The sequence below is a fragment of the Lepidochelys kempii genome, chromosome 24 (assembly GCF_965140285.1).
Source record: "Lepidochelys kempii isolate rLepKem1 chromosome 24, rLepKem1.hap1, whole genome shotgun sequence".
Lineage (NCBI taxonomy): Eukaryota > Metazoa > Chordata > Testudines > Cheloniidae > Lepidochelys > Lepidochelys kempii.
The window spans coordinates 12,687,348-12,709,206 of NC_136403.1; the positions used below are offsets into that span (position 1 = coordinate 12,687,348).

At 55.1% G+C, this 21,859-nt stretch overlaps 1 protein-coding gene across 1 annotated transcript; it reads right to left on the reverse strand.

Moving 5' to 3' along the window:
• Nucleotides 1-14: 14 nt before the first annotated feature.
• On the reverse strand, nucleotides 15-14,027 carry PSMC4 (proteasome 26S subunit, ATPase 4). The gene is made up of 11 exons (XM_073322507.2): nucleotides 13,910-14,027; nucleotides 5,384-5,482; nucleotides 4,722-4,908; nucleotides 4,476-4,622; nucleotides 4,080-4,189; nucleotides 3,661-3,754; nucleotides 3,167-3,334; nucleotides 2,497-2,573; nucleotides 2,125-2,293; nucleotides 855-910; nucleotides 15-192 (listed from the first exon to the last, which is right to left on the reverse strand). The coding sequence occupies exons 1-11, from the start codon at nucleotides 13,943-13,945 to the stop codon at nucleotides 79-81; spliced, it is 1,257 nt and encodes a 418-aa protein (XP_073178608.1). The 5' UTR covers nucleotides 13,946-14,027; the 3' UTR covers nucleotides 15-78.
• Between the last annotated feature and the right edge of the window lie 7,832 nt (nucleotides 14,028-21,859).

The following is a 21,859-nucleotide window of genomic DNA, read 5'->3' on the forward strand; positions in this document are numbered from 1 at the left end:
ACTCCCAGCAGAGGTAGGGAGCTGGGGATGGGTTTATTGGTTGGATGTCAAGCCTGCCCCACACTCCCCCATGGCCCCTCATTTGTAGAACTCGTGCTCTTGCTCGTCCTTCTTGATGACCGTCTTGTACGCCTTCTCGAAGTCCTTGGCCAGGACGATGTAGCGGTTCTCCCGCACGGCCAGCATGCCCCCCTGTGCATACGGAGACATGTGTGAGGGGGTGACGCTGGGCACAGTGACCCCCTCCCCATCCTGCCCTGTGAAACGTGTGGGGATGCCACCGCCAGGTGCAGTGACCCCTCCCATCCTGCCCTGTGCACAGGGCGACATGTGAGAGGGGGCGGCACCAGGGTGCAGTGATCCCTGCATCCCACCCTGCGCACATGGGCACATGCATGGGGGGGCAACACCAGGTGCAGTGACCCCACCATCCCACTCTGCGCACACGTGTGGGGGCAACGCGGGGCACAGTGACCCCAACCCACCATGTGCACAATGGGCATATGTCTGGGGTAGGGTGGGTGCTGAGCAGTGACCCCCCTGTGCATGTGGGCACATGCATGGGGGGGCACGACACTGGGTGCAGTGACCCCCCCAACCCCGCATGTGCATACGTGTGTGTGAGGGGGATGCTGGGCACAGTGACCAACTCCATGCACAATCGCCCAGCAGCAGAGGACCCCATAATTTCAGAGTCAGGGTTCCTTCAGCCACGCACTCTGTGGCGGTGGTCCTGCTGACTTGGGGGAGCAGTGGGGGATCCCCAAAAAAGGAGCAGGTCACAACACACACAGCACCCAGATATCATGGCCTGGGGCGTCCAGGTGCCCTGTCCCATGTCCCCCAGCATTTACCTCCTGGCAGATGGAGTTGATGTCAGCACCCGAGATCTTATCCGGCCGGGCCACATCTGGGGAGGAGTGAGGGAAACGTCTGCACAGCAGCTGAGCTGGATCATGGTGAGAGGGCCCCTGGGAGCCACTGCCACCCTTACTCCTCCCCCACGCGCCAGGGGGCCAGCAACGCTACCAGGGCACCGTGGTGGGGGGCCCTGATGGGCTTCTCATAGCCTTCCCAGAGGGATGGGATCAAGCTTGAGGGCCCATGAAGCTCCTGGGCGGAGGGAAGGGGGCAGATCGGCATGACGACAAGTCCAGAGGCCCCAGACAGGAGGAGTGGGCATGTTGGGGGCTAGAGTCAGAGGATAGGTTTTTTGGTGAGTGACCCCTCTCCGCCCCCACCAACCCTTTCTGGACCCTATGGATCCAGAGGCACAGGCAGGAGCCAGCTTCACCCCATCCCCCCCACTCCGGAGCGGAACCAGACAGCACTGGCTCAGCTATGCCAGGTTCTCCCTGGGGGTCCTGGGCCCTCCTGCCTCATTACTCCAGCCTGCAGCCTGAGCCAGGCCCACCCCTTGGCCTGTGGGCTCGTGCCAGACTTGTGTCCGTCTGCCTGCTCTTGGTGAAGCAATCAGTCCATATGCTGTGCCAGTCACTGCCCAGCAGGAGGCAGCCCCAGCCGCACCCTCCCCTGGTGCTCCCCCTGTCTAGCCACGTGTCAGAGGGGGACAGAACAGCTCCCAGCTGTCGTGCCCGCACCTGTAGCCCGACTCCACCCTGACCCCAGCCCTGGAGGTGGCCAGAAGACATCCCCTCCAGCAGGGGTGCCCAGGGAGAGGAGGGGTTCTTGGATCAGTGCACCCCCTGGACCCTCAGGCATGTGTGTGTGACACAGGGAGAGTGAGGCAGAGCTGTGGCCTGGGTCACTGGGTCAACCCCGTGTGGGGCAGCACAGGACTGACAGGCACCTTCTTATGAGCTGGGCCCGAGACATCCCTTCCTCAGTGCCGGGCACCCAGTGGGATGCAGCCTCCCTGCTGCACCCCCCCATGCCAGCAAGCCAGCCAACGGGACGCAGCTTCCCCCCTGTGCTAGGCACCCAATAGGACACAGCTCCCCCGCCGTGTCCCCCCACGTCAGCCAGCCAAGACGCAGCTCCGCCCCCTGTGCTAGGGATCCACTAGGACGCAGCCCAGCCCAAACATGTGCTGGGCACCCAGTGGAACACAGTCTTCCTGCTGTGCCACCCTTCCCGCCCCGTGCCAGGCTCCGGGCAGGATACAGTCCTCCAGGTCCACTTCCTCAGACAGGTTCATCTTGCTGGTGATGGTGGAGAAGATGAGGCGCTTCTGGCGCCGGTCGGGCAGGGGGAACTCAATCTTGCGGTCGAGGCGGCCGGGCCGCAGCAGGGCGGGGTCCAGCGTGTCTGCCCGGTTTGTGGCCATGATCACCTGGAGGGCAAGAGCGCACAATCACCCCTCAGGAGAGCCCTCTGCCCATCCCCAATGGGGAGACTCAGCCCCCTTGGTCCTGCGCCCTCCAGCCTCGCCTTTGCCCCCATTCAGTCCCCCACATCCCACCACCTCAGGGAGAAATCTGGGGGCTGGCACAGCAATGCCCGTCACCCCCCATCCCAGCCCCTGCTCTCCCGCACCTTGACGTTGACGTTCTGATCAAAGCCATCCATCTGGTTGAGCAGCTCCAGCAGGATGCGCTGCACCTCCCTGTCGGCTGGGGAGAGGGGCACAGCCCGGTGAGCGGGGCATCTGGAGAGCCAGCGCTGGGCACAGACACCCCTGCCCCCCACTATCTACCCTCATCCCCATTCCTGTCCCCTCCCACATCACCCCCTTCTCCAGTGCCCACCCCCACCCTGCCAGCCCTGCCTAACCCACTCCCTTCCCCCTCCCCTCCAGCCACTCCTCCCTCCCCCCCTTATCCCCTCCCCCCAATCTCCTGCCACTACTGTCCCCACCCAGTGCACCTCAGCCTTGCCCACCACTGCCACCCCACATTTGCACACCTCCGCCACTACCCCCAATCCTGCTGGCCCAGCCTCCCTCACAGTCCCCCCACCCCACTGCCCACCATGGGACTGGCCGGAACCTGAGGGGCTCACCCCAGTGTGACACTGACATTTACAAGGAGTGGGGTGGGGACTGCAGCTCTCTGCTCCCCCCACCTGCTGGGACTTGGGTCCGGTACCCTAGAGGGAAGAGGTCCCATGTCCCATTCCCGCTCCTGCTCCCCCCAAGCCAGTCCTGGGGCCAGATCGGAGCCTGCACACCCAGAGGGGCGGGCGCAGCGCCTCGCCCCCTGCTCACCCCCTGTCTGGGCGTCAAAGCGCTTGGTGGCGATGGCATCTATCTCGTCTATGAAGATGATGGCAGGCGCATTCTCCTTGGCCAGCCGGAAGACGTCCCGCACCATGCGCGGCCCCTCACCCAGGTACTTCTGCACAAACTCCGAGCCCACCACGCGGATGAAGGCAGCTGGACAGATGGGTAGACAGCATTAGTGCCCAGCTCCCCTGCAAGACAGCAGCCCCACTCCATCCCTGGCCGTGAGAGATACCCCGCAATGGGACAGGCATGCCCTGGGGCAACCCACAGGCTCCCCGTGCCACACAGCCCTGGCACCAACCCCTGCAGCACCAACCGTCCTGGGCACAAAGCTGGGGCCCTTCTAGACCTTGAGCCGGGACCACAGGTCGCCTGGTACCTTTGCACTAGAGAACCCAGGCATCCTTGATAGACTCCCATGGTACTAGCTGGGCACTGGTGCTCCCCCTTCCCCCGCAGTCCAGCACCCTGCTCACCTGTGGTGTGATGGGCCACGGCTTTGGCCAGCATAGTCTTCCCACAGCCCGGGGGGCCATACATCAGGACGCCGCGCGGGGGGTCAATGCCGATCTGAGGAGGATAGAGGGGGTTACTGGGGGCTCCCCCATCCCGCCCTTGAGGGGCCCAGCAAGCTGGTGAGCTGGGGTCTGGACACCAGTTACATCCGGTGCTGCCGAAAGTCAAGGGTTCTGTGCCTCTCCTGATCTGACAGCGACTTGCCAACCCCAGCCCAGCCCCTGAGCACACAGCCCCAAGCCCCGCAGGAGTCCCCCCAGCTATAGGGCACAGTGAGAGGAGGACCCATGCTGGACCTGCAGGATGGAGCTCAGCCCTAGCGCAGGGCACAGCCACCCAGGATGTAGCCCCAGCCGGCCCAGTCTCGCCCCCCACTCACCTGCTTGTAGAGCTCAAAGTGGGTGAGGGGCAGCTCCACGGCCTCCCTCACCTCCTGCTTCTGGATGTCCATCCCACCGATGTCGGCGTACATCACGTCTGGTTTCTGATCTGTGGGCACACACCAGGGCTGAGCCCAGCACGGGCAGGGGACCCCTGCCTCCCCTACTCATAATGGCCAGGGGACCTCCGCTCCCCAGAAAACCTGCACTCCCAGCATTCACAGCACAACTGGGGGACCTCCCGCCCCCTGTCCAGCACAGCCGTGGGACCCCCGTCTTCCCTGTCCAGCACTCCCCGCATGCCCATGGGACCCTCAGCTCTGCCCCCATAGGCACTGGGCATGCTGCTCCCTGTGGCACCGGCTGCCCCTGAGGCTGGCGCAGGGAGCACCCACCTGATGTCAGCATCATGATGCTGCTGTCAGCCTCGGGTGGCAGCACATCCACCAGCGCGTTGCTGTGCTTGTGGAGGGCCACCGAGGCATTGGGCTTCAGCAGCTCCCGGTCAATGGTGCTCAGGATCCGCACGTAGTAATTGGAGCCTGCGGGTGAGAGGCAGATGGGGGTAAGCCAGGCAAAGCCGGGGCTCGGACCCCTGTGCACAGCTCCCCTCCCCCGCAATCCCACTCCTCCAGCTGCACCTGTGGTAGAGCCCACGATGGCCGTGTTCTGGTCCACGGCCTCCAGGAACTGGCCGATGACCAACGGGATGCTCTGGATGCGCTTCACCTCCTCCTGCGCGTGCAAGAACTCCTTCTTCAGGTTCTTCTGCTCATCCTTGATGTACTCCTCCTGCACCTCCAGGAACTCCAGCTCCTGCTGCAGTTTCTACGGACGGACGGACGGACAGACAGACAGACAGCCCCTCCTCCCTGCTCTGCTCAGGTACCTGCAGTAGCTGCTAGAGGAAGTGGTGCCACGGGCCGGGCACCAGAAAGCTCCCTGCTCAGCACTGCGGCTGGGTGACCTGCAGGGAAGTGGGCTCCCAGGGGTGCTGTGCAGCAGAGGGGAATGGGACTGGAAGAACCAAACCCACCAGAGATTACTGGGGCCCAGATCTCCCAGGTCCCTGGCCCCACAACCCTAGTCAGAGATGCCATCAGATCCCAGCTCCAGGCCAAGGTCACATGCTGCCCCCACCTCGGGGCCTGTCATCCCAGCCTGCCACCCACAGCTCCCATCTGAGGGCATCCCCCTAACTCCACCATCTGGTCAGAGGGCCACTCCCACCCTGAGGCCTGCCCTCCCAACACACCTCCCATCTAAGGGCAACCCTCTCCCGCCACCCCAGCCCCCAACTCACCTTGTAGCGGCTGTAGAGATCCTCCAGGTCCTCGGGCTCCGGGGCCAGGAAGGACAGGCCAGTCTGGGGCCTGGAGATAGCCAGCGCAGGCAGCTCATCCTAGGACAGCCACAGACAGGCAAGGTGAGAGCTGGACACCCCAGCTCAGGGGTGACCACAGCTCAGGGAGGGGTGAAGCTCCCTCTGAGCAGCAAAAGTCTCACACCCGATCTGATCCCACCCAGCTGCCGGGATACCAAGCACCGGGCCCTGAGCCCAGCTGGGCAGCAAGAGTCAGACACCCCCATTCCGCCCCCATCAGATAGGGATGGGGGGAACGAAGGGACTAGAGGAACACCAGAGATTTTCTGACCAATCTGAACGAATTCAAATCACCCAAGCCAGATGCTACTCACCCGAGGGTGAGGGAATTAGCTGAAGAAATATCAGAGCCACTGGCAATAGTATCTGTAAACTCATGGATGACAGGAGAGGTCCTGGAACACTGGAGAAGGGCTAGCGTAGGGATTATCTTTAAAAAGGAGGAGCCAGGGAACTATAGACCAGTGAGCCTGGCCTCGATACCTGGGAAGGTACTAGAGCAGGGGTTCTCAAACTTTTGTACTGCTGACCCCTTTCACATAACAAGTCTCTGAATGCGACCCCCCTTATAAATTAAAATAAATTTTTTATATATTTAAACACAATTATAAATGCTGGAGGCAAAGCAGGGTTTGGGTTGGAGGCTGACAGCTTGCAACCCCCATGCAATAACCTCACAACCCCCTGAGGGGTCCTGACCCGCAGTTTGAGAACCCCTGTACTAGAGCAATGTATGAAACATTCACTTTGAGAACACCTGGAGGATGAAGGGGTGATCACTAGCAGTCAGCATGGATTTACCAAGAACAAATCACACCAAACCAGCTTGATTTCCTTCTTTGACAGGATTTGGTGGATAGAGGGAATGCAGTGGAAATAATATACCTGGACTTCAGCAAGGCTTTTGACTAGGGCTGTCAAGTGATTAAAAAAATTCATTGCAATTAATCGCGCTGTTAAACAATAATAGAATACCATTTATTTAAATATTTTTGGATGTTTTCTACATTTTCAAATATATTGATTTCAATTACAACACAGAATACAAAGTGCACAGTACTCACTTTATATGATTTTTATTACAAATATTTGCACTATAAAAATGATAAAGAAATATATTTTTCAATTCACCTAATACAAGTACTGGGCACCAATGATGACCTTGAGCGGATCATTGCAGACTATGTGGCTCTGGGAAGAAGGATAAAGAAGTTTGAGGCGCAAGTGGTCTTCTCGTCCATCCTCCCCGTGGAAGGAAAAAGGCCTGGGTAGAGACCGTCGAATCGTGAAAGTCAATGAATGGCTACGCAGGTGGTGTCAGAGAGAATGCTTTGGATTCTTTGACCATGGGATGGTGTTCCAAGAAGGAGGAGTGCTAGCCAGAGACGGGCTCCACCTAAGGACGAGAGGGAAGAGCATCTTCGCAAGCAGGCTGGCTAACCTAGTGAGGAGGACTTTAAACTAGGTTCACTGGGGGAAGGAGACCAAAGCCCTGAGGTAACTGGGGAAGTGGGATACCGGGAGGAAGCATGAGCAGGAGCGCGCGAGAGGGGAAGGCTCCTGCCTCATACTGAGAAAGAGGGACGATCAGCGAGTTATCTCAAGTGCCTATACACAAATGCAAGAAGCCTGGGAAACAAGCAGGGAGAACTGGAAGTCCTGGCACAGTCAAGGAATTATGATATGATTGGAATAACAGAGACTTGATGGGATAACTCACATGACTGGAGTACTGTCATGGATGGATAAAAGCTGTTCAGGAAGGACAGGTTTTTCTGCAGTTTCATACCGGAGCTCTGAGCAGTCATACTGCTCTCTTACATACAATGCAACTCCCCCACCTTTTCTGCCCTGCCTGAGTGTCTCTGGATTCAAGTTTAGAAGTGTGAGCAACAAGGGTGATGTCGTGGTGGGAGTCTGCTATAGACCATCGGACCAAGGGGACGAAGCTATCTTCCGGCAACTCGCAGAAGTTACTAGATCGCACGCCCTGGTTCTCATGGGAGACTCCAATCAACCTGATATCTGCTGGGAGAGCAATATAGCGGTACACAGACAGTCCAGGAAGTTTTTGGAAAGTGTAGGGGACAATTTCCTGGTGCAAGTGCTGGAGGAACCAACTAGGGGCAGAGCTCTTCTTGAGCTGCTGCTCACAAACCAGGAAGAATTAGTAGGGGAAGCTAAAGTGGATGGGAACCTGGGAGGCAGTGACCAGGAGATGGTCGAGTTCAGGATCCTGACACAGGGAAGAAAGGAGAGCAGCAGAATACAGAACCTGGACTTCAGAAAAGCAGACTTTGACTCCCTCAGGGAACTGATGGGCAGGATCCCCTGGGAGAATAACATGAGGGGGAAAAGAGTCCAGGACAGCTCACTGTATTTTAAAGAATCCTTATTGAGGTTACAGGGACAAACCATCCCGATGTGTAGAAAGAATAGTAAATACGGCAGGTGACCAGCTTGGCTTAACAGTGAAATCCTTGCTGATCTTAGACACAAAAAAGAAGCTTACAAGAAGTGGAAGATTGGACAAAAATGACCAGGGAAGAGTATAAAAATATTGCTCGGGCATACAGGAGTGAAATCAGGAAGGCCAAATCACACCTGGAGTTGCAGCTAGCAAGAGATGTTAAGAGTAACAAGAAGGGTTTCTTCAGGTATGTTAGCAACAAGAAGAAAGTCAAGGAAAGTGTGGGCCCCTTACTGAATGAGGGAGGCAACCTCGTGACAGAGGATGTGGAAAAAGCTAATGTACTCAATGTTTTTTTTGCCTGTCTTCACGAACAAGGTCAGCTCCCAGACTACTGCACTGGACAGCACAGCATGGGGAGGAGATCACCAGCCCTCTGTGGAGAAAGAAGTGGTTCGGGACTATTTAGAAAAGGTGGACAAGCACAAGTCCATGGGGCCGGACACGCTGCATCCGAGAGTGCTAAAGGAGTTGGCGGATGTGATTGTAGAGCCATTGGCCATTATCTTTGAAAACTCAGGGCAATCGGGAGAAGTCCTGGACGACTGGAAAAAGGCTAATGTAGTGTCCATCTTTAAAAAATGGAAGGAGGATCCTGGGAACTACAGGCCAGTCAGTCTCACCTCAGTCCCTGGAAAAATCATGGAGCAGGTTCTCAAGGAATCAATTCTAAACCACTTAGAGGAGAGGAAAGTGATAAGGAACAATCAGCATGGATTCACCAAGGGCAAGTCATGCCTGACTAATCTAATTGCCTTCTATGACAAGATAACTGGCTCTGTGGATGAGGGGAAAGCGGTGGACGTGATGTTCCTTGACTTTATCAAAGCTTTTGACACCGTCTCCCACAGTATTCTTGCCAGCAAGTTAAAGAAGTATGGGCTGGATGAATGGACAATAAAGTGGATAGAAAGTTGGCTAGATTGTCGGGCTCAACGGGTAGTGATCAATGGCTCCATGTCTAGTTGGCAGCTTGTATCAAGTGGAGTGCCCCAAGGGTCGGGCCTCCGGCTGGTTTTGTTCAATATCTTCATAAATTATCTGGAGGATGGTATGGATAGCACCCTCAGCAAGTTTGCAGATGACACTAAACTGGGAGAAGAGGTAGATACGCTGGAGGGTAGGGATAGGATACAGAGGGCCCTAGACAAATTAGAGGACTGGGCCAAAAGAAATCTGATGAGGTTCAACAAGGACAAGTGCAGAGTCCTGCACTTAGGACGGAAGAACCCCATGCACCGCTACAGACTAGGGACCGAATGGCTCGGCAGCAGTTCTGCAGAAAAGGACCTAGGGGTTACAGTGGACGAGAAGCTGGATATGAGTCAACAGTGTGCCCTTTTTGCCAAGAAGGCCAATGGCATTTTGGGATGTATACGTAGGGGCATTGCCAGCAGATTGAGGGACGTGATTGTTCCCCTCTATTCAACATTGGTGAGGCCTCATCTGGAGTATTGTGTCCAGTTTTGGGGCCCACACTACAAGAAGGATCTGGAGAAATTGGAAAGAGTCCAGTGGAGGGCAACAAAAATGATTAGGGGACTGGAACACATGACTTATGAGGAGAGGCTGAGGGAACTGGGATTGTTTAGTCTTCAGAAGAGAAGAATGAGGGGGGATTTGATAACTGCTTTCAACTACCTGAAAGGGGGTTCCAAAGAGGATGGATCTAGACTGTTCTCAGTGGTAGCTGATGACAGAACAAGGAGTAATGGTCTCAAGTTGCAGTGGGGGAGGTTTAGGTTGGATATTAGGAAAAACTTTTTGACTAGGAGGGTGGTGAAACACTGGAATGCGTTACCTAGGGAGGTGGTGGAATCTCCTTCCTTAGATATTTTTAAGGTCAGGCTTGACAAAGCCCTGGCTGGGATGATTTAACTGGGAATTGGTCCTGCTTTGAGCAGGGGGTTGGACTAGATGACCTCCTGAGATCCCTTCCAACCCTGATATTCTATGATTCTATACTGTATGCAATCTCTTTATCATGAAAGTTGAACTTACAAATGTAGAATTATGTCCAAAAAACTGCATTCAAAAATAAAACAATGTAAAACTTTAGAGCCTAGACGTTCACTCAGTCCTAATTCTTGTTCAGCCAATCGCTCTGACAAGTTTGTTTACATTTGCAGGATTTAATGCTGCCCACTTTTTGTTTGCAATGTCGCCTGAAAGAGAGAACTGGCATTCGCCTGGCACTCAATACCCACCTGCAGAAGTAAAGAAACAGATTGATAGAGCCAGAAGAGTTCCCAGAAGTTACCTACTACAGGACAGGCCTAACAAAGAAAATAACAGAACGCCACTAGCCGTCACCTTCAGCCCCCAACTAAAACCCCTCCAACGCATTATTAAGGATCTACAACCTATACTAAAGGATGACCCAACACTCTCACAAATCTTGGGAGACAGGCCAGTCCTTGCCTACAGACAGCCCCGCAACCTGAAGCAAATACTCACCAACAACCACATACCACACAACAGAACCACTAACCCAGGAACTTATCCTTGCAACAAAGCCCGTTGCCAACTGTGCCCACATATCTATTCAGGGGACACCATCACAGGGCCTAATAACATCAGCCACACTATCAGAGGCTCGTTCACCTGCACATCCACCAATGTGATATATGCCATCATGTGCCAGCAATGCCCCTCTGCCATGTACATTGGTCAAACTGGACAGTCTCTACGTAAAAGAATAAATGGACACAAATCAGATGTCAAGAATTATAACATTCATAAACCAGTCGGAGAACACTTCAATCTCTCTGGTCACGCGATCACAGACATGAAGGTCGCTATCTTAAAACAAAAAAACTTCAAATCCAGACTCCAGCGAGAAACTGCTGAATTGGAATTCATTTGCAAATTGGATACTATTAATTTAGGCTTAAATAGAGACTTGGAGTGGCTAAGTCATTATGCAAGGTAGCCTGTTTCCTCTTGTTTTTTCCTACCCCCCCCCCCCCCAGATGTTCTGGTTTAACTTGGATTTTAACTTGAAGAGTGGTCAGTTTGGATGAGCTATTACCAGCAGGAGAGTGAGTTTGTGTGTGTATGGGGGTGGGGGGGATGTGAGAACCTGGATTTATGCAGGAAATAGCCCAGCTTAATTGTCATGCACATTGTGTAAAGAGTTATCACTTTGGATGGGCTATCACCAGCAGGAGAGTGAATTTGTGTGGGGGGGTGGAGGGTGAGAAAACCTGGATTTGTGCTGGAAATCACTTTAGATAAGCTATTACCAGCAGGACAGTGGGGTGGGAATAGGTATTGTTTCATATTCTCTGTGTATATATAAAGCCTGCTGCAGTTTCCACGATATGCATCTGAAGAAGTGAGCTGTAGCTCACGAAAGCTTATGCTCTAATAAATTGGTTAGTCTCTAAGGTGCCACAAGTCCTCCTTTTCTTTTTGCGAATACAGACTAACACGGCTGTTACTCTGAAACCTAAAGATTCAAATGTCCCTTCATGCTTCGACCACCATTCCAGAGGACATGCACCCATGTTTATGGCAGGTTCTGCTTGATAATGATCCAAAGCAGTGTGGACCGATGCATGTTCATTTTCATCAACTGAGTCAGATGCCACCAGCAGAAGGTTGATTTTCTTTTTTGGTAGTTCGAGTTCTGTAGTTTCTGCATTGGAGCGTTCACTTCACATTCTTAAACTTTGAGTCGAGTGCTGTAGCTATCTTTAGAAATCTCACACTGGTGCCTTCTTTCCATTTTGTCAAATCTGCAGTGAAAGTGTTCTTAAAACAAACATGTGCTGGATCATCATCTGACACTGCCATAACACAAAATATATGACAGAAAGCGGGTAAAACAGAGAGGAGACAAAACTCTCCTCCAATGAGTTGAGTCACAAATTTAATTAATGCTTTTTTTTTTTAAATGAGCATCATCAGCATGGAAGACTGTCCTCTGGAGTGGTGGTAGATACATGAAGGGGTATATAAATGTTTAGTATATCTGGCATGTAATTATCTTGCAATGCTGGGTACAAAAGTGCCATGAAAACGCCTATTCTCATTTTCAGTCAACATTGTAAATGATAAGCGGGCAGCTTTATTGCCCGTAAATGTAAACAAACTTGTTTGTCTTAGCGATTGGCTGAAGAAGCAGGAGGACTGAGTGGACTTGTAGGCTCTAAAGTTTTACACTGTTTTGTTTTTGAGTGCAGTTGTGTTACAAAAAACCCTGTTAAGTTGCACCTTCATGATAAAGAAATTGTACTGCAGTACTTGTATTAGGTGAATTGAAAAATACTATTTCTCTTATTTTTATAGTGCAAATATTTGTAATAAAAATCATATAAAGTGAACACTGTACATTTTGTATTCTGTGTTGTAATTGAAATCAATATATTTGAAAATGTAGAAAAACATCCAAAAATATTTAGATAAATTTCAATTGGTGTTCTATTGTTTAACAATGTGACTAAAACTGCAATTAATCATGATTAATTTTTCTTTTAGTTAATCGTGTGGGTTAACTGCGATTAATCGACAGCCCTACTTTACACATAGTCCCACATGACAGTCTGATAAGTAAGCTGGAGAAATGCAGGCTCTACAGAACTACCATTGAGTGGCTACATAATTCAGAGTAACTATTAATGGAATGATGTCAGACTGGAAGGAGGTATCAAGTGGGGTTCCACAGGCATCTGTTCTGGGTCCAGTGTTGTTTAACATCTTTATTAATGACTCAGAAGTAGGAACAGAGAGCATACTGATCAAATTTGCCAATGACACACAGCGCGGGGCGGGGGAGGGGGGAAGTGTTTGCAAACACTTTGGAGGATAGAGCTAAAATTAAGAGAGATCTTGATAAACTGGAGAACTGGGTTATAGGCAACAAAATGAAATTCAACAAAGACAAATGTCAGGTGCTACATTTACGGAAGAAGAACCGAATGCACAAATTCAGAATGGGGGATTACTGGCTGGGCAGCAGCATGGCTGAGAAGAATCTGGGAGTTGTGGTGGATCACAGCTCAACACGAATCAGCAATCTGATGCGGTTGCAAAAAAAGCAAATGCAATTTTAGGTTGCATTAACAGAGACCCAGCATGCAAGTCATGGGAGGTGACAGTAACACTCTACTCGGCCCTAGTTACACCTCAGCTGGAGTACTGTGTCCAGTTTTGGTCATCAATGTATAGAAAGGATGTAGAGAAACTGGAAATGAGCCCAGAATCCTGGGTTCCATGCCCGGATTTTGGGAGGGAGAGGGGGAAGCCCAGACTCCTGGGTTCCATGCCCGGATCGCGCGGAGAGGGGGAAGCCCGGACTCCTGGGTTCCATGCCCGGATCGCGCGGAGAGGGGGAAGCCCGGACTCCTGGGTTCCATGCCCGGAACGCGCGGAGAGGGGGAAGCCCGGACTCCTGGGTTCCATGCCCGGATCGCGCGGAGAGGGGGAAGCCCGGACTCCTGGGTTCCATGCCCGGAACGCGCGGAGATGGGGGAGAGGGGGAAGCCCGGACTCCTGGGTTCCATGCCCGGATCGCGCGGAGAGGGGGGAGCCCGGACTCCTGGGTTCCATGCCCGGATCGCGCGGAGAGGGGGGAGCCCGGACTCCTGGGTTCCATGCCCGGATCGCGCGGAGAGGGGGGAGCCCGGACTCCTGGGTTCCATGCCCGGATCGCGCGGAGAGGGGGGAGCCCGGACTCCTGGGTTCCATGCCCGGATCGCGCGGAGAGGGGGGAGCCCGGACTCCTGGGTTCCATGCCCGGATCGCGCGGAGAGGGGGGAGCCCGGACTCCTGGGTTCCATGCCCGGATCGCGCGAGGGGGCGCACTCCGGGCCGGGCCGCCGTGACTCGGCATCTCCCCAGGAGCGCGGCTGCCGGCGGGGCGCGAACCAGGAGGGCGGTGGCGGGGACTGGAGCTCGTCCGAGCGGAGCGGAGCGGGACCGGGACCGGGGATCCCCGAGCCACCCCCCGCCGGGTCCCCCTCGACCCGCACCTGGGTTTTCTCCACCAAGATTCCGATTTCCTCCATCTTCCCTCCGCCGCGGAAACCTGCGGCCGCCCCGGGGCTGCTGGGCGTTGGAGTCTCTCCCTTGGCGCGGGGGCTGCTGGGAGCCGTAGTTCCCCCGGCGCGGGGACTGCTGGGAGCTAGAGTCCTCACCCCGGCCCCGTTATGAGTTTTGTCCTTCCTCAGCCCCTTTCCAGCAACGCAAGGGTTAACGCACACAGCCCCGCCCATCCCCTGCGTGCACAGTTGGCACCGCAATGCAACGTGAGACCCGGGAGCCGTCCAGTGACAGGCCCAGGCTCTGCGCAGACTCAGGCCGCGTGGCTGACGCCCCAGGCAGCTGCCCCCTCTCCGGATGATCGGCCCAGGCTCCACGCAGACTCAGGCCGCGTGGCTGATGCCCCGAGCAGCTGCCCCCTCTCCAGGCGATCGGCCGAGGCTCTGCACAGACTCAGGCCGCGTGGCTGATGCCCCGAGCAGCTTCCCCCTGTCCGGGCAGTCGGCCCAGGCTCTGCGCAGACTCAGGCCGCGTGGCTGATGCCCCGAGCAGCTGCCCCCTGTCCGGATGATCGGCCCAGGCTCTGCGCAGACTCAGGCCGCGTGGCTGATGCCCCGAGCAGCTTCCCCCTGTCCGGGCAGTCGGCCGAGGCTCTGCGCAGACTCAGGCCGCGTGGCTGACGCTCCGAGCAGCTTCCCCCTGTCCGGGCAGTCGGCCCAGGCTCCACGCAGACTCAGGCCACGTGGCTGATGCCCCGAGCAGCTGCCCCCTCTCCAGGCGATCGGCCCAGGCTCTGCACAGACTCAGGCAGCGTGACTGATGCCCCGAGCAGCTGCCCCCTGTCCGGATGATCGGCCCAGGCTCTGCGCAGACTCAGGCCACATGGCTGACGCCCCGAGCAGCTGCCCCCTGTCTGGGCAGTCGGCCCAGGCTCTGCGCAGACTCAGGCTGCATGGCTGACGCCCCGAGCAGCTGCCCCCTGTCCGGGCAGTCGGCCCAGGCTCCACGCAGACTCAGGCTGCGTGGTTGACGCCCCGAGCAGCTGCCCCCTCTCCGGATGATCGGCCCAGGCTCTGCACAGATTCAGGCAGCGTGGCTGACGCCCCGGGCAGCTGCCCCCTGTCCGGGCAGTTGGTCCAGGCTCCGCGCAGACTCAGGCCGCGTGGCTGACACCGCGAGCAGCTGCCCCCTCTCCGGGCGATCGGCCCAGGCTCTGTGCAGACTCAGGCAGCGTGACTGACACCTGGGGCTGGCAACTCTCCGCGTGATTGGCCCAGGCTCTGCGGAGACTCAGGCAGGGTGGGTCACACCTGGGGCGGCTGCCCCCTGTCACTGACTCACAGGTCGTGCCCACTCCTAGCCCCGTGTGGTCCCTGGGGGGAACCCCTTTCAGTGTGACAGCCCTTCTCGGGGGTCCACTCTCTCTCAGGGGTTAAGCCCCTCTGCCTCTTGGAACTGCATCTGTCTGAACCTTAGCACACCTGTCTCTTGCTGTGGGTCCCTGCAGGGAGTCCACTCACTCTGGACCTCTGGGGCCTCCACTCCCAGAGGGAATAATGCAACCCTGTTTCCTAGACTAGAGCGACTCTCAGCCAGAGTAAAACAGGAGGGTTTTTGAGTGTATGAACACAGCATAGGAAACTCTCAGGGCCTTCCGGCCTGGCCTCCCTCAGCACAGCACATCCATGTCTCTCTTGCATCCAGGTGGACTCTGCCTGCTCTGTCTCTAGTCTGGAGACCCTGTGCTCAGGGCTGGCTCCTTCCACCAGCTTCCCAAGAATGGGGCGGCAGTCCGTGTCCCGCTGCGGCAATTCAGCAGCAGCTCCACCGCTCTTCCCGCAGCAGGGGCTTTTGGGCGGCAGCTCCACCGCTCTTCCAGGTGTGGCGGCAATTCGTTGGTGACTGCTTGGGGCAGCAAAATTGGTCGAGTCGCCCCTGCCTGCGCTTTCCAGCTGGGCATCCGATATCACCAGCTCCAACAGCTCCTCCCCTGTACTTTGTCTTCTGTCCCAGGTAAACAGGTCGCTGGGGCCCTCTCTCTTCAGTCCTTTGTTCCCCTCTGGCTGGAACTGGTTGGTCAGGTCACGGGGGTCCTCTCTCCTCAGCCCTTTGTCCTCCCACTGACCAGAACAAGCTGACGGACAAGCTAGGCTGGGCCTCTTAGTCACCAGGCCACCAGTTATTAGGTTTCCCCATCTCCAGGTCATTATCTGGGGGTCCCGGCTGCTATGCGAGGTCACAACTGGTCCTCTGCAACAACAAACCCTCTCCCACCACCTTGTTAAACATGCAGCACACAGGGAAACTGAGGCGCACACACTATTCATGTAAAACACTACAAAAATCCTCAAATTTGTCACAGGCACACACTCAGGGAAAATGCCCCCTCTCTGGGCCATCGGCCCAGTCACTGCGCAGACTCAGGCATCGTGGGGCACATTTGGGGCAGCTGCCCCTTCTCCAGACGATCGGCCCAGGCTCTGCGCAGACTCAGGCAGCGTGGCTCATACCCGGGGCAGCTGCCCTCTCTTCGGGCGGGCGGCTCAGGTTCTGTGGAGACTCAGGCAGCGAAGCTTACAACTGGGGCAGCTTCCCTCTCTCCAGGATATCGGCCCAGGCTCTGAGCAGACTCAGGCAGTGTGGCTGACACCCAGGGCAGCTGTCCTCTCTCCAGGCGATTGGACCAATCTCTGCGCAGACTGAGGCAGCATGGAGGACACCCAGGGCAGCTGCCCCCTCTCCCAGCCATGGGCCCAGGCTCTGTGCAGAATTTGGCAGCGTGGCTGACACCCAGGTAAGCTTCCCCCTCTCCGGCTGATCAGCCGAGGCTCTGCACAGACTGAGGCAGCGTGGCTCATCTCGGGAAGCTGCCCCCTCTCTGGGCCATTGCCCAGTAACTGTACTGACTCAGGCAGCGTGGATCACACTTGGGGCAGCTGCCCCATTTCAGGTCAATCGGCCCAGGCTCTGCGCAGACTCAGGTATCATGGGGTGCATTTGGGGCAGCTGGACCCTCTCTGGTGATCACCCCAGGCTCTGCGCAGTCTCAGGCAGCGTGGCTCACACCCGAGGCAGCTACACCCTCTCCGGGCGATTGGCCCAGGCTCTGGACAAACTCAGACAGCGTGGGTCACATGGGGGAAGCTACCTCCTATCTGGGTGATTTTCCCAGGCTCTGTGCACACTGAGGCAGTGTGGGTGGCACCCGGGGGAGCTGCCCCCTCTCAGGGTGATCAGCCCAGGCTCTGCGTAGTGTTTGGCAGCATGGCTGACACCGGGGGAAGCTTCCCCTTGTCCGGACAGTAAGCCCGGGCCCTGGAGAGACTCTGGCAGTGTGGCTGACTCCTGGAGCATCTGCCCCCTCTCTGCCCTGGTCTACACTAGGACTTTAGGTCGAATTTAGCAGCATTAAATCGATGTAAACCTGCACCTGTCCACACGATGAAGCCCTTTATTTCGACTTAAAGGGCTCTTAAAATCGATTTCCTTACTCCACCCCTGACAAGTGGATTAGCACTTAAATCGGCCTTGCCGGCTTGAATTTGGGGTACTCTGGACACAATTTGACGGTATTGGCTTCCGGGAGCTATCCCAGAGTGCTCCATTGTGACCACTCTGGACAGCACTCTCAACTCAGATGCACTGGCCAGGTAGACAGGAAAAGAACTGTGAACTTTTGAATCTCATTTCCTGTTTGGCCAGCATGGCAAGCTGCAAGTGACCATGCAGAGCTCATCAGCAGAGGTGACCATGATGGAGTCCCAGAATCGCAAAAGAGCTCCAGCATGGACCGAACGGGAGGTAGGATCTGATCGCTGTATTGGGAGAGGAATCCGTGCTATCAGAACTCCGTTCCAGTTTTCGAAATGCCAAAACCTTTGTCAAAATCTCCCAGGGCATGAAGTACAGAGTCCATAACAGGGACCCGAAGCAGTGCCGCGTGAAACTGAAGGAGCTGAGGCAAGCCTACCAGAAAACCAGAGAGGCGAATGGCCGCTCCGGGTCAGAGCCCCAAACATGCCGCTTCTATGATGAGCTGCATGCCATTTTAGGGGGTTCAGCCACCACTACCCCAGCCGTGTTGTTTGACTCCTTCAATGGAGATGGAGGCAATACGGAAGCAGGTTTTGGGGACGAAGATGATGATGATGATGATGAGGTTGTAGATAGCTCACAGCAAGCAAGCGGAGAAACCGGTTTTCCCGAGAGCCAGGAACTGTTTCTCACCCTGGACCTGGAGCCAGTACCCCCCGAACCCACCCAAGGCTGCCTCCTGGACCCAGCAGGCGGAGAAGGGACCTCTGGTGAGTGTACCTTTTAAAATGCTATACATGGTTTAAAAGCAAGCACGTGAAAGGATTACTTTGCCCTGGCATTCGCGGCTCTCCTGGATGTACTCCCAAAGCCTTTGCAAAAGGTTTCTGGGGAGGGCAGCCTTATTGCGTCCTTCATGGTAGGACACTTTACCACTCCAGGCCAGCAACACGTACTCGGGAATCATTGTACAACAAAGCATTGCAGTGTATGTTTGCTGGCGTTCGAACAACATCCGTTCTTTATCTCTCTGTGTTATCCTCAGGAGAGTGAGATATAATTCATGGTCACCTGGTTGAAATAGAGTGCTTTTCTTCAGGGGACACTCAGAGAAGCCCATTCCTGCTGGGCTGTTTGCCTGTGGCTGAACAGAAATGTTCCCCGCTGTTAGCCACGGGGAGAGGGGAGGGTTGAGGGGGTAGCCACGCGGTGGGGGGAGGCAAAATGCGACCTTGTAACGAAAGCACATGTGCTATGTATGTAATGTTAACAGCAAGGTTTACCCTGAAAGAGTGTAGCCACTGTTTTATAAAATGTGTCTTTTTAAATACCGCTGTCCTTTTTTTTTCTCCACCAGCTGCATGTGTTTCAATGATCATAGGATCTTCTCCTTCCCAGAGGCTAGTGAAGCTTAGAAAGAAAAAAAAAATGCACTCGAGATGAAATGTTCTCTGAGCTCATGCTGTCCTCCCACACTGACAGAGCACAGACGAATGTATGGAGGCCAATAATGTCAGAGTGCAGGAAAGCACAAAATGACCGGGAGGAGAGGTGGTGGGCTGAAGAGAGTAAGTGGCGGGCTGAAGACAGGGCTGAAGCTCAAATGTGGCGGCAGCGTGATGAGAGGAGGCAGGATTCAATGCTGAGGCTGCTGGAGGACCAAACCAGTATGCTCCAGTGTATGGTTGAGCTGCAGCAAATGCAGCTGGAGCACAGACTGCCACTACAGCCCCTGTGTAACCAACCGCCCTCCTCCCCAAGCTCCATAGCCTCCACTCCCAGACGCCCAAGAACGCCGTGAGGGGGCCACCGGCCAACCAGCCACTCCGCCACAGAGGATTGCCCAAAAAAAAGGAGGCTGGCATTCAATAAATTTTAAAGTTGTAAACTTTTAAAGTGCTGTGTGGCATTTTCCTTCCCTCCTCCACCACCCCTCCTGGGCTACCTTGGTAGTCATCCCCCTATTTGTGTGATGAATGAATAAAGAATGCATGAATGTGAAGCAACAATGACTTTATTGCCTCTGCAAGCGGTGATCGAAGGGAGGAGGGGAGGGTGGTTAGCTTACAGAAAAGTAGAGTGAACCAAGGGGTGGGGGTTTCATCATGGAGAAACAAACAGAACTTTCACACCGTAGCCTGGCCAGTCATGAAACTGGTTTTCAAAGCTTCTCTGATGCGTACCGCATCCTCCTGTGCTCTTCTAACCGCCCTGGTGTCTGTGCTTGTTTCCCGAGCCCAGAATCGGTGTTCCACAGCATGAACCTGCCCCATTAGCACCATGATGCATGCATTGGCAGGGCCCATGCTTTCAGAGAAATCTGTGTCCATGTCCTGATCACTCACGTGACCGTGCTGACGTCGCCTCCTCGCCCGGTATCGCTGTGCCAGGTTCTGGTGCTGCATATACTGCTGGATAATTCGTGTGTGTTTAATGTGCTCCTGATTGCCAAAGTGAGCTGAGTGGCCTCCATGCTTGCCTTGGTATGGCGTCCGCACAGAAAAAAGGAGCAGAATGATTGTCTGCCATTGCTCTGACGGAGGGAGGGGCGACTGACGACACGGCTTACAGGGTTGGCTTCAGGGAGCTAAAATCAACAAATGGGGTGGCTTTACATCAAGGAGTATTTCAGGCAAGACTTCACGGAGGGTTCCAATAAGAAATGGTGCACCTAAGTTATTGTTCTTATTGGAACAAGGAGGTTAGCCTGGCCTTTGATTGATAGATACATGGCTAGATTTACCTCGCTGCACCTTCTCTGTGAGTGACTGCAGTGTGACCTAGAGGAATGAGTCCCCTAGACGGGGGAGGAGGCAAATGAGTACAAAACAAATCTGGTCTATTTCTTGTTTTGATCCACGCCATCTATCTTTTACATCTTTAGCTGGCAGCAGACGGAGCAGAAGGACTGCATGCCATCCACATCTCATGGCTGCTCGGCAGAAGATGGTACAATATGACTGCTAGCCATCCTCATCTCTTGCCTGCCTGGCAGAAGATGGTACAGTACGACTGCTAGCAATCGGTATCGCCTGCCTGCTCACCATAAGACGGTTCAATAGGACTGACTGCAGGACTAAAGAGAATGACCTGGTCAAGTCACTCCAAATTTAGTCCCTGCGCCCATGTCTGCCCAGGCGCTCCCAGCCGACGTGGCCAGGAGCACCTCGGACACGACGACGACGGCTACCAGTCGTACTGCACCATCTGCTGCCAGAAGGCAATGGGTTGCTGCTACTGTGTAGCAATGCTGTACCACGTCTGCCAGCACCCAGGAGACATACGGTGACGGTTACCTGAGCGGGCTCCATGCTTGCCGTGGTATGGCATCTGCACAGGTAACTCAGGAAAAAAGGCGCAAAATGATTGTCTGCCCTTGCTTTCACGGAGGGAGGGAGGGAAGGGGGGCCTGACGATATGTACCCAGAACCACCCCCGACAATGTTTTAGCCCCATCAGGCATTGGGATCTCAACCCAGAATTCCAATGGGCAGCAGAGACTGCGGGAACTGTGGGATAGCTATCCACAGTCCAACGCTCCGGAAGTCGACTCTAGCCTCGGTACTGTGGAAGCACTCCGCTGAGTTAATGCACTTAATGCACTTTGAGCATTTTCTGTGGGGACACACACACTCGAATATATAAAACCGATTTTTAAAAAACCGACTTCTATAAATTCGACCTTATTCCGTAGTGTGGACATACCCTCTGGGTGGTCGGCCCAGGCTCTGCGCTGACTCAGCAAGTGTGGCTGACACCCGGGGCAGCTGCCTCCTCTCTGGGCGGTTGGCCCAGGCTCTGCGCAGACTCAGGCAGTGTGGCTGACACCCGGGGCAGCTGCCCCCTGTGACGTAGTGGGGATTTTCCCTTGTTATGTTGTATGTGAGTCTTATTGTTTGCATGAATGCTGTGTGTGCCTCAGTTTCCCTGTACATTGCACCAATGTCTAGGTGGTGGGAATAAGGGGGTGTGACTTTTGCAGAGGCTGCTCCAGCTGCCTGCACTGATGATATAGCTGCCCCTTCATAACCTGAGACCCAGGAGGGGGATGCAACTAGGTGACTCTTGGCCCAGGAAGCAAGACAAAGGCCGGAGGAGGCACAGCGAGCAGGGCAGGAGCCAGGCAGCTGGAAACGAGTCAGTCTTGGCTAGCTTGGGGTGCAGGGGGAGGACCAGAGCCCTGGCTCTGGGCTCCCCTCCCCACAAGATGGACTTGGCTGAAAGTCACTGATTTCTGTGCTAACAAGTTTTGCCCGATGCTATGTTCCTGTTGACTAATAAACATTCTGTTTTACCGGCTGGCGGAGATTCACTGCTGGCTGCAGAGTTGGGGTGCAGGGCCCTCTGGCTTCCCCTGGAGCCCCGCCCGGGCAGACTTGCTGTGGGAAGCGCACGGAGGGCAGAGG

Excerpts from the sequence above, each read along its gene's own strand:
- PSMC4 (XM_073322507.2), bottom strand. The coding sequence starts at position 13,945 with ATGGAGGAAATCGGAATCTTGGTGGAGAAAACCCAG. Across the intron at positions 2,294-2,496 it reads ATCAGAACGTCAACGTCAAG|GTGATCATGGCCACAAACCG; the intron begins GTGCGGGAGAGC and ends CTTGCCCTCCAG. Across the intron at positions 911-2,124 it reads GGAAGTGGACCTGGAGGACT|ATGTGGCCCGGCCGGATAAG; the intron begins GTATCCTGCCCG and ends ACTCCTCCCCAG.